General features: G+C 33.5%; 1 protein-coding gene across 1 annotated transcript in view; it reads left to right on the forward strand.

Moving 5' to 3' along the window:
* cplane1 (ciliogenesis and planar polarity effector 1) overlaps nucleotides 1-13,138 on the forward strand; it is a 51,998-nt gene that overhangs the window by 30,413 nt on the left and 8,447 nt on the right. The window contains exons 27-34 of the mRNA XM_016490912.1: nucleotides 640-761; nucleotides 2,248-2,372; nucleotides 2,523-2,590; nucleotides 4,326-4,384; nucleotides 4,596-4,634; nucleotides 7,084-7,234; nucleotides 9,977-10,261; nucleotides 11,918-12,421. Coding sequence (XP_016346398.1) covers nucleotides 640-761; nucleotides 2,248-2,372; nucleotides 2,523-2,590; nucleotides 4,326-4,384; nucleotides 4,596-4,634; nucleotides 7,084-7,234; nucleotides 9,977-10,261; nucleotides 11,918-12,421 — 1,353 coding nt within the window. The remainder of the gene's footprint in view (nucleotides 1-639; nucleotides 762-2,247; nucleotides 2,373-2,522; nucleotides 2,591-4,325; nucleotides 4,385-4,595; nucleotides 4,635-7,083; nucleotides 7,235-9,976; nucleotides 10,262-11,917; nucleotides 12,422-13,138) is intronic.

The following is a 13,138-nucleotide window of genomic DNA, read 5'->3' on the forward strand; positions in this document are numbered from 1 at the left end:
AGAATATTTTAAATTAGCTTTCAATTTTGATATTATTAGTTTTCATTTTAGTCAGTTTATGTGCGTTTGTCATTCATTTATTTATTACTGTTTTTAAATATTGCTATGTAGGTTTCATTTCTTTTATTACAGTTCTGTTTTAGTTCTAATTAAGTTGTAGTTTTTATTTTATTTCCAATTAGTAAATTTGAGTACTTTTTTCAGTTAGTTGCCAAGGCAAAATTTTGACTTCGTTTTTGATCTAATGTTTATATTCCAGAATTATATTAATTAACAAATGACTGTTTTTAGTAGTTTTAGTTTAACAATAACAACCCTGATCAACATGCAGTGACACGCTGACATAGCAAGCGTTTAGTCATGAACTCAGATTTTTCCCTTAATGAAATCCAGTCACAGCGGTCACATGGAATGGTCACCGGAAGCACATTTATGATGCATGCTAATGCCGTGATCTCTCTCGAGTGACCACTTATGATCAGATCACCTGAGATGGACCTCAGGGGAGACTTATAGTCAGTATTTTAGTTCATAGGGCTTCAGCTGTCAGAAACCCCCAGATCACGACACCACAGGGACTTCAGCAGAAATGTGAAACAGACTCTGAACTCTCTGCGTTACTCTCCTGCGCTCCACCAGGGGGAGGAGTCTGTCGCTCAGCCAATCACAGGCTGGAGGCGGGACAGAGAAAGCAGTGTGGACACGGGTTACCCGGGGTCAGCAGGGACGCCCATCACACTCCCGGAGCTGGAGGTCCAAGAGTGAGTCCACAGCACACATCTGCTGAAAACATGACTGACAAACACTCCTTATGATGCTTTCACAAACAATGAAAAAAAGACCTCAAACTGATGGTCTAGAGAAGTATGTGCATATGAAAACACATGTGAGCTACAAAACAGTGTGCAAAGAGTAAATCAAAAGCATTTTTCAGGACATTAGCAATCACAACCAGTTTGAACACTTCATCTCCTTATTCTTAATTCTGAATATTTTCCATATGCACTATAAAAATAATTTTTAAGTGTTTATTTAAAAAAAAAAAAAATTTTTTAGAAATAAATTAGATTATTGGAGTTTTTCTACCTCAGATTTCACATTTAATTCAGTGTGTTACTTGTTGTTTCTTGTTATTATTTGTGAAATTTGCAAATTGTGAAATCTCTCTCCTTCCCTCTCTATAGAAAATTTTTCACTTTTTATAGAAAATGTTTCATTTTTGCACATTAACTTTAAAAAAAAATTGTAATATTTAAAAAATATAAATATAAAAAATATAATAAAAATGTAAAAAATATATAATTAAAAAAAATAATATAAAACATTATTCCGATCTTATATACTAAAATAAGTCAATAGATTTTTTTTTTGTCTATATTTTTTTTTCTGTCTCATATCAACATCAGTGTTATTTTAGAATTATTTGTATACTATTATAATTTTTGCTAATATTTTAAAATAGCTTTTAATTTTTTATATTTTCAGTTTTCATTTTTCTTTTTAATAATTTTTTTTATGTGCCTTTGTCATTTTTATTAGTGTTGTAAACTTTTTGTTTTTACATTTTACCAAAATAAATACCAAATTGTTTCTACACCAGTGGTGTTTTACTAAAGCAATAAGCCCCGAGAAGCCGTGGTTTACAGTGTATTTATAACAGCCTAAAACCTTCTTAGCTGTTATAAATTCACTGTAAACCACGGCTTCGCGGGGCTTATTGCTTTTATAAAATGGTTATTCCATATACGTAGTAAGGTTGTAATAAACTGTAATGATATGAATAAAAACAGTGTTCTTCCACCAAACAATGTAGTTCCTCAGAAACAGTTGTGGTTGCAACAAAGTGGTTGCCGAGCAACACACAGTGTAGTTCCTCAGAAACAGTTGTGGTTGCAACAAAGTGGTTGCCGAGCAACAAAAGGTGTGTGTTTATAGAGTAATTTACAACAGCTTCGAACGCGGCTCAGCCAATCAGAATCAAGGACCGGAACTCTCCGTTTTATAAAATAATGGAAATGGAATTCTGCGAATGATGTTGTAACAAAAGCATGTGACGCAAATGAAAACTCTTATATTTAAGCATTTCGATTGAGTTAAATGTGTCCAGTACACATTTGTCCAATCGAGTCAAAGCTTTTGAAGATGTCAAAAGCAATTACACAAAGCAAACAAGTAACTGAAGGCAACTAGATAGAGTTCACAAATAGAAGTGCAGGTTTAACAATGTTGTGTGATGTTTGTTCTCAGTGCGCATGAATCCGAGGATCAGACGGATGATCAGCTGTCTGAACGTGAGGACACCGTGATCTCTGATGAACAGAAGAACATCAGTGAGACCCGAGACATCAGACCGACATCTGCAGCTACAGACGGTCAGATTCCTCTACACTAAACCTGACACACATATTCATGCCTTTTCTGTTTGATTAACAAATAATGTAATTATTCATCAAATTATGAATTCTAATTATTATTCATGTTAATTAAAACCGTGTTCTTGTTGATAGTAGTTTTGTTTACAGATGAGAGCAGCGCCGCTGATGTCACCGAGGCATCATGGTCCAATCAGAGCAGAGCTCACAGAAATCAGGTGACTGTGTGCTGCTCCATCAGTCTACAGAGATCACTAACTAATGATTTCATACATCACTGATAGATAGTTCGTCTGTTTTGAATGTTTTAAGGTCAAATACTGTTCAAAAAGACGTGGTTACACAGATCAATTGCATCGTTCATTCAGTCTAATGACACTAAGCTGTAAAGTTGAACGTTGTATATTGGAACGTCTGTACATAACTATACTGTTTGTTGTTTCTTATAATCACTTCCTGTTTCACATCATAAATATTTATACTTAAATCAACTTAAATGTACTTAAATCAATACCTCAAAATCTAAATTTATACTTCATATTTGTACTTAAATCAATATTTATTTAATGTATTTATGTATGTATTTATACTTTTTTAATAATACATTGTAGTGGTCGACCGATATTGTTTTTTTGACAGCCGATGCCGATATCTTGGAAAGCAGGGTGGCCGGTAGCTGATGGCCGATATAATTTTATTTATTTTAATTAATATTTAAGAAATTTTAAATAATTTGAAAATGGATAAAAAAATAAATGTGTAAAATAAACATATTTATACTTTACATGACAAAGTATTTTTCACAAATAAATAAATATTTAATAAAAATATAATTAAAAAGGAAGTAAACACTGTAACCAACAGGGCACTCAGCAATCTGGGAAGTTTGTGTGCATTAATCATATTTTTTTCAAGTAAAGCTAAGGTAACACTCATTTTACATACAGCACTCAGTGAAAATGGCATGAATATGACAGTGGGTAAAAGCATGAAGCGCAGCATAATTAGAAATCATGAGTTTAAAGTTAGTCGATCGCGCGTCTCCAGTGAAGCTGAACTCTCCTCCTGTCAGCATTCAATTTGCACGGACTGACCGTCACACAGAGAACACGCAATCATCAATCGTTATAATACTTTTTTGTATGCCGTCAAAATAAACATCCCGCCTCGAACGCATCGCCAAACAGAAAAACTTATCGGCCAATGCCGATATTTGAAAAATGCCAAATATCGGCCTATATATCGGTCGACCACTAATACATTGTAATAATACATAGTCATTTAAATCAATTAAATAGTTATTTAATACATTATTTATTTATTACTATTATTATTAATAATAATAATAGTAAATACTACTTTATCAGCAATGCTTATTTGTAATTATTTGTCAATACTTATTTATCCATAATATTGATTTATTAAAATATATAATTAATACTTTTTTTATTAGCACTAGTAGTAGTAATTCATATTATAAAGGTGTCTGTCACGATCACTTTCTTTTCACATCATAACATTTATACTCGAATCAATATTTATTTATCAGTAATATGTGTTCATTTATTATTGATAATCTTTCATTTATGTATCAATAATATTTATTTATTTAATAATAATAATTTATTTAATAATGCATTGTAATAATACAGTTATTAGTGGGTAATTAGTTATTTAATAATACTTATTTATAAATATTTAATCATATTAATAAAAATACTTTCTTTGTCAGTAATGATTATTTATCAGTACTAATTTATATATTAAAATATATAATTACTTATCAACAATAATTCATGTTATTATAAATATGCAATATTATTAATATATGTATTTATTTAGTTGGTCAGTTAGTGGCCAATAGCCATATCATTAGCAGGATAATATCCAGTTCTCCAGTTCATTAGATGCATCAGATCCGGATGTAAACAAGCTCTCCTGATGTTTCCACAGGCATTAACACTGGCTGATCTACAGCGTCCGGACACAGAGGAACATTCATTACAATCACAGTGAGTCTGTGCATGTGAACTTTAACCCTTGACACGTGCTCCATGCTCTTCAGTTACATATTAAGAGACTGTCTTTCGTTGGAAAGCTTGTGCAGTATGTCACAGGTTGCTGTAGCTTTCAGAGTGGTTTAGTCACAGGTGGTTCGGTTGTCACAAAGACGCTCACGTTACGCTCATCTGTGTGTGTTGTGTTTGTCTGATCTCATTTCAGATCGGAGGAAAAACACGTCTCCTGTGCGCCGCTGGACAGGTGACGATCATCTCATCTCTCAGCTAGGGATGTAACGATATTATCATAGCAAAACTGTCTCGATATTATCGTGGTCATATAAAACGATAGATCTTCCAGGCAAAAAGTGTAGTTTTTAAACTATACCGTATTGACCCGAATATAAGATGATGTTTTTTTCTTGGAAATACATCTGAAAAAACGCGGTCGTCTTATATTCAGGGTCTAGACTTTGACATGTCAATAATACACCCACAACAATAGGTGGCGCCAAATACGCATAAAACGAGTGTGCCATGAAATACGTAATGTAATCAGGGTCGTCTTATATTCGGGCCAATACGGTATTTAAACTTCATATTCTAACATAAAAGGTCTTTAAAGTTGTGTTTTGGCTAGTGGTTCAACGGATCACAAATCTCACGGTTCGGATCACATTACGGTTTTTGACCCACGGATCGGATAATTTTTCGGATCAGCAAGAAAAGAAAAATATTTAAATTTAACTTGCTTTCCATTTATTACTTAAAGCGAAGTACTTCTTTGATACCACAGCAAATACTACTAGATTAACTAAGAAAGTTTAAACATGATTAAAGAGACAAGAGGACAGCCAGTAAAAATAAGAACAAATACACAAATTACAAGCATAGTAAATATAACAGAATATGTTACAAATTAAATAAGGTTGGTAGTATTCAAATACAGAAATGTAATAATTAGGGAAAATAACACTGCATAGTGTTCACTGTATAAATTAAATATAGATTTTTAAATCACAGCTGTTTTGTTGTTTGATGATTATTTATGACAGCAGCAGTATTTATAGGGCGCTGTCTCTTTAAGACCTGATGCACGGATCCGATATAATGATACACATCACATCCGATTTCTTTCTCAGCTGTTTTCATTCACTTGAGACATAACTGACTGCTTGCTTGTGTAAATACGAACAAATGATAAACATATACTCTATTATGGTTAAATTTTGCAATTAATCCGCGGTCACATGCGTGCCGAACCGATCATGTCACAGATCAACTACGATCCGTTTAACCACTAGTTTTGGGCCATTATGCTTTGTCAAACAAACTCAAGCCGAAAGCACAATATGCTTAATGCCTTCATCAAGTCTGTTTTTGCTGCGTTTTAAAGCGAAGCACACATTGTTCATGCGATCAGCTCGTGATCCGGTGTTTTCTGCATCTCAGAACGGCTCGTTCACACTGAATGAATGCAGTCAACTCGTTTATTTCACGTGCTGTGAGTTTGGGAACAACGGCCACCAGTTATGCTTTATTTTCTCTGCAGATGATTACAGCGTTTCACTAGATTTGCAGTGAGACGTGTTTTTGTAAGCCTGTTTTCACTGAAGCTGGAGTTTCCTTCAGAATAAAAGCTCTACTGCCGTTTCCGTCAAAATAAAAGCTTTAAAGTGCAGTCCAAATTCAGTGTAGAAATTAGGAAAGAACTATTATAATTTCCCTACTGTAGTGTAAAGCATAATATAATATACCTATCAAATATTCATTTTCATTTGTTTTACAGTGCAGTTGTTTTGCAATATATGGATTTTACTGTCATTGTTGTTATTATAATTATTCTATTCTAATTTGTTTGGCTTCCTAAAACACCAGTGTGAGTGTAATTTAGACTGAGACAGTATACCACAAATAACAAGAGGCTTGAGTCCACTTTAAAGTTCAGGTGCAAGTCAATGCACTGAATTAAGTTTTCTTAGTTAAGAACATGGGTCGGAGTTAGGGCTGCACAATTAATCGAATTTCTAATCGCGATTACAATTACAGATGCCACAATTACATAATCGTTCAAAGCGGCAATTAATCGTTCAAAGTCCGCTTATGTTATCCTGCACGCTTAAGATGCGTTTTTTTCTTTCTACATGCTATCTTAAGGGTTTTTCCATTGTGTTAATTTGAGTTTTAGCATAACATTATAATACCATGGATATTTTTTACTTTTTATTTTAAGAAGAAACCAATCCAATATATATATATTTGACATTTGAGGCTTAATACTATAGAAAAGCAATAAAAGTTTTTCAGTTAGAGAGTTTTCAGCTTGTTTATTTTCATATAAAAAATATGGCATGCAGTTGCTTCAAACATAATTCAATGTAAATTGTGATAATCGTCATTAATAATCGCAATTACAATTTCGAGGGAATAATCGACAATTATGATTTTTGTCATAATTGTGCAGCCCTAGTCGGCGCTCTTAATTTTGAACTCTCAAAGTGCACTAGATTAGAATAATTTAACTTTAAAATGTACACAGTTTAAATTTTTTCCCCAATTCTTCATTTGCCTTTTTTTCTTTTCAAATATCGCAATAAATATCATATTGTGGACTTCATATCGCAATAATATCGTATCGTGAGATTCTGATATATCGTTACATCGTTACATCCCGTGTTTCTCTGAAAGCATCTGTGCTGCTTTCCTTTCAGACCTGAGCTCGCAGCTTCAGTCGGCGTTCAGCGGATAGACGCACCGTCATTACCCATGAGACCCGGCGCTGAAGCACCTCTCAGTGAACCCCAAACACAGACAGACCCCGTCAGACAGCTGCTCCAGGACGAGCTCTTCAGACTAGTGCAGGTGCGTCTGAGCCTCTTCATCACATCCCTGTTTAATAAACACATGCAGGACTCTGTGAAACTACGGAGGACAGTTCTGAGTATTTTATGTTAAATGCATCAATCTGCTGCACTTTGAGAGACCCATCCGTCACATTTGTAGTGTTCAAATTGAAGGTAAAAGTGGACTCAGACGTCTTTTTCTTTGTGATATACATTCACAATATAGTACTAATACAAATAATAACATATTACTATTTTAATACAACTGCACTGTAAAATAAATTTAAAAAAGTAAATATTTCATAATACTTTAAAGTAGGAAAATAATAATACTTTGTTCTTAATTTCTCATTTTGTTGGGAAACGTCAGTCTTTGTGAAAAAATGGTTTACAAACACGTCTTATTATAAATTTAGCGACACACTGTACTCATCTTTTTTTTTTTCACAAAATGATGCCAAAGCATCTGTTCATCAATAATTAATCTCTCTCTCTCTCTCTCGCTTTCAATTCAATTCTCTCTCTCTCTCTCTCTCTCTCTCTCTCTCTCTAAAGTTGTACTCCTTTCTTGTTGAGGTGTATGTAGTCATACATATGATGGGGCCGAATGTCTTTATGGTAAGCCAGGTGAACATTTGGAATGAGTGCACAGCTTCTGGAGAGTTCTGCATTGTTTCCATGGATCACGTGAAGAGGCACATCACTCCGTGGCAGTAACGTGGACAGAGTTATTTTAGCTTCTGGGAAGCGTTCTGAGGCTCTGAGGGCCACCTCTCTGAGCACAGGTGCCACGTTACCCTTCGCTGCTCGTAAGTCGTTGGTCCCTGTGTGGATTATGATGTGCTTGTAAGTTTCATTCAGATTTTTATCAGATAAGATCTGAAGAGCCTTGCTGGTATTTGGGCACCACATTTTCTGTGCTTTCATTTTTGGAAACAGGAGTTTCTCATTTATATATTTTCCGTTGGAGTCGATGAGAATAAGAGCTTCTGCTTGGGTGGGGTTGTGTGGAGCAGTGCGGTGGGCTTTGGTCTGTGGATCTGATGAAGAGCGAGGCTCATCCGCTGCAGGGGATTGCTGATTGTCAGTGGGGGTCTCTAGACAGCTCAGGTGTTTAGCGTGAGATGCTTTGGACGATGAAACGTGAAGTTGTTCCTTCATATTATTTATAAGTTCATCCTTCTTTCGAAGTTCTGATTTCAACACAGACAGTTCTTCCTGCATTTCTGTTTTAATTTCTGTTATCTGTCTTCTGAAAGTTGATTTGAATTCCTTCAGCTCTTCTCTAGCTTGGTGAAGCTCCTTTGACATCTGTTCTTTTGTTTCTCTGCAGGTATTCAGTCTCTTGTTTTAAATTCATCATGTCCTTTTTAAGCTGCTCCAAGTCGCTGTTGTCTTTTAGCTGGGACATTATTAATTCTTTTAGTTCCACCATATCTATTTCCAGGAGTGAAAATTTCTCTTTCATTTTTGACATGGGAGATTGAATTAAGGCTGTTGCAGTTGTTGTCTTCTTTTGGATGTCTTTTACAGGAGAAGAGTTTGTATTTGTATCTTTATGATCCTGCATGAAACTTGTATTAAGATGTGCCTGCTGTTTAATTTGTATAAAAGCAACTGTAAATGCTTGGAGCGCAGGCTCCGAGCCTTGGATCATGACAGTGCCGTTGTGGTATAAGTTCAGAGATAAAATTCTTGATTCCTCATTTCCTTCAGCATCTTCAAATACCAGGATCTGTCTGCCTTTACAGATGCCTCTTTTTGTGGTGAAGGTGAAGTGTTGGCAGAAAGCAGTATGCCATAAGGAGCTGCTTTCAGTGTAGAAGAGCAGGTTGGTCATTGAACTGCGGTCATAGTCAGCAAACAGTGCTTCAGGAGTGTCCTTGATCTGCTTCTGTCTGTGGAGCTGTTTAGAATGCTCCGAGCTCTTCTGAGGGTACACGAAGGGGCGGGGCTTGCATGCTGCAGCGGCCATCGCTGGTGTTCGAATGTAAACAAACAACTGAGAAAAACTGTCTCTTTGTTTGTTTTTGAGAGTTCCTCTGTTCCTCATCAATAATATATAAATAATAATATTTGATACATAATTTATTTAATGGTAATTTTTATTTCTAAATAATGATTACATTTGTATATATTATCTATATCATTTATAATAAGTATTATTATTAATAAATAAATAAATGAAAAGATGTTAAAGAGAATTGTTTGACATATGCTTTGCCAAAATAATGGCACAAAACACAATGTTAGAGACCATATGTGATTTATTTTTGTCAATAACATTTATTCATCTATAATATATTTATTAATTTAGCAATAATAACACCGTATCAATATGATTGATTTATTAATGAATATTGTATATGTATTAATAATGTTTGAAAATGATTTAATAAATAATAATTTTTTATTTAATAATATTTGCATTTGTATTTCTCAGTACTATTTATTTATTAATAATAAATATGTATTTGTCAAAAATGATTAATTGCAATTATTTATTTATTCATTAAAATGTTTATTAATAATAATTAATAAAAGAGTTGTTTGTTTGACATCAATCATTAGCACAAAAAACAACACTGGAGATGTTTTATCTAATTGTGAGATCTGTGAAAGTATTTTCGGTTCATTATGTAACTGGCGGAACAGATTAAATCTTTTTGGGCCGCCAGAGTCCAGGTAATTAATAGGAAACACTGATATGAATGATTCAGTGCCCAAACATTTACAGTTTCCTGTTTTCCTTCTGTTTCAGCTGCAGCAGATCAACTTCATGAGTCTCATGCAGGTTGTTGGAGCGTCTTTCTCAAACCTGCCGCTGTCTCGAGCCAACGTGCTTCCGTCCACTGCGATACCTGAACAGCACCAGTCTCAGCCCGTCTCTCTTACCCAGAATGCCCGGCACACTGTGTGTGATGATACCAGCCTCCCAACACGAGCCACCGGACCGGAAAGGGTTAACAACACCCAGGATTTACGTCCTGTGAATGTGAATCCACGTAATGAGAGGGAACAGAGAAACCCAACCCGCAAACCTCAGGTAATATTAGTAATTATTGAAATAATAAATAAATTACTTGGTAAAAATGGTATTTATTAATATTTTTGAATGTTGTTTTTCTATTTTCATATTTTATTTAGTTTTATTTGAATTTATTTTTATAGTTTTCATTTTAGTTTCAGTTTGTTTTAGTGAGTTTGTTACGTGCTTTTGGCATTTAAAAAAAAATTTATATTTCTAATTATCTTTATTTTTTATTACGTTTCATACATTTATATTAGACTTTATTTCAGCTTTATTTCAACTAACGAAAATTATTTGTAATAGTTATGTATCTATTTTACAAACGAATGTATTTTGGACATATAAGCTATAAGAATATGTACTCAAAATTCACAAAAATATCTGAAAACAGAAAATGTGCATTATCTAATGAGAAAGCTATTCGTACATTTTGAAACTACCCTTTAAAACTATTTAAATGGTATTAAAATGCTTATTTTACTTTTTTATGATCTTTTAACTTTGTACTCTGTTTACTTTCATTTTACTTTTTTTAAATGAACTTTTAATAACCAATCAAAAGAATAGGAATTGTTGGTAGATGCCAATAATTAAAATAAAATTCAAATTGATCAATAATAATAATCTATTTATCAATATTTTTGTATTCACTGATCATATATTTATTAATAATAATAATATATAATAAGTTATTTATTCATCAATATCATTTATTTAATAATAATAATAACAATAACAACTAGTTAAAGATTTATTTATATATTAAATGCATTTTTATTTATGTAATAATAATACTTATTTATTTATCATATTTATTTATAGTTATCAATAATAATAAATTATTATTTGTCATTAATGATGAATGATTAATCATTAATGATTGCTATTATTTGTCAGTATTTATCAATATATTAGTGGAAGTATTTATCAATATGTAATTGGAAGTCCAATTAAAAGAATAGGAATTGTTGGTTGATGCCAATAATTAAAGAAAAAATCTAATTGATCAATAATAATAATCTATTTATCAATGTTTTTATGTATTCATTGATCATATATTTATTATTAATAATAATATGTAATAACTTATTCATCAATATCATTTATTTAATAATAATAATAACTAGTTAATTATTTATTTAAATATTAAATACATTTTGTATGTAATAATACTTGTCATATTTATTTATATTTATCAATAATAATAAATTATTATTGGTCATTAATGACTATTTGCTATTATTTGTCAGTATTTATCAATATATTATTAAAAAATGTATGTATTGATTGAATATTTATTTATTTGCAAGTAGTCCTATCATAAGCAGGAAGTTGTACACTTAGCCATATGTGACCCTGGAGCACAAAACCAGTCATAAGCGTCAATTTTTCTAAATTGAGATAAAAGCTGAATAAATAATCTTTCCATTGATGTATGGTTTGTTAGGAGAGGACATAGTTACAGTAGGGAATTTACAAAATATCTTCATATTCATATCTTCTTTACTTAATATCCTAATGATTTTTGGCATGAAAGAAAAATGTATAATTTTGACCCATACAATGTATTGTTGGCTATTGCTCTAAATATATATCCCAGCGACTTAAGACTGCTTTTGTGCTCCAGGCTCACATATGTAATGACTGATATTAGAGTTGAATCTCTCACAGGAAGTCCAGCAGTTGAGCATCTGCTCAGACTGGCCGGAGGACGGTCGATCTCACGGCAGGAGTTTGATCCCGACGTCTCGGGGGCTTCTGAGCACCGCTGATAATCAGGCGTCTCTGCCGGCGTCCTCTGAAGCTCCAGTGACACACGGACTCAGACTCCTGCAGCTGCCTCCTCCTCCCGCTCCTCCAGACCTCACTTCATCTCATGCAAACCTCCCCCCCGCTCAGTCTGACTCCCCCTGTGTCCGGAGAGCAGCGTCAGCATCCGCGGCTCCTCCGTCTCTCCTTCAGACGCGCCGCTGTAGCGCTCCGATGAGTCGAGGAGCTCAGGGAGCGCTGCGTTTGCCTCCTGCTCCTGCTCTTCCTCTGCTGCGCTTTCACCCAGATACCCAGCGGCCCGTGACACTGCCTCATATCCCACAATCCACCACGGCAAAACATCCCAGTCTAGACCACTATCCCAGAATTCAGCTGCTGCACAGAGAGCCGGATCCACCCGCCGCTGTGAGTCTCCATTTACACCAACAACATTAGATTAACTAATCAGATTGTTATGGAAATACTTTTGCTATAATAGTTTGATTGCATCATATAATAATTGCTGTTAATATAATTCATCGTCTGTTTGATTACGTCTTTAATTGATTTTTACAGGGATTAAAGTTTTCAGTTCATAAAGAGAGTCACTTGCTTCATTCCTGAATGATTCAGCCGTTCGAACGAATCAATTGAATGAATGATTCAGTGATAAAATCAGTGACTTGCCGCCACCTGCTGGCGGATTTAGTTTCATTTTTAGCGTATAATTTCAGTTATTTAAATCATTTAATATTTCTGTATTCAAAATTTTATATTTAAAACATTAAACATTGAATACAGAAATATTAAATAATTTAAATAACTGAAATTATACGCTAAAAATGAAACTAAATCCGCCAGCTTTTAACAGCCATATGTACATTAACTGACGGTCATCACTGATAAGCTACTACTAAATATTGTAGAAACTTAATTTGCTGTAAAGTTGCTTTGCAACGATTTGTATCGTGAAAAGCGTTGTACAAATAAACTTGAAATACTTTACTATTTACTCTGAGCAGTAATCACATTTACTCATAACTTTTATATTTAATTTTATAACTTTGTATAATAGTTGAATATGTTATAATTATATTTTTATAATAGTAATAATAATGATGATGGCAATAATAATTTTTAATA

This window comes from Sinocyclocheilus anshuiensis, unplaced genomic scaffold, assembly GCF_001515605.1.
Source record: "Sinocyclocheilus anshuiensis isolate Anshui unplaced genomic scaffold, SAMN03320099.WGS_v1.1 scaffold738, whole genome shotgun sequence".
Classification (NCBI taxonomy): Eukaryota; Metazoa; Chordata; class Actinopteri; order Cypriniformes; family Cyprinidae; genus Sinocyclocheilus; species Sinocyclocheilus anshuiensis.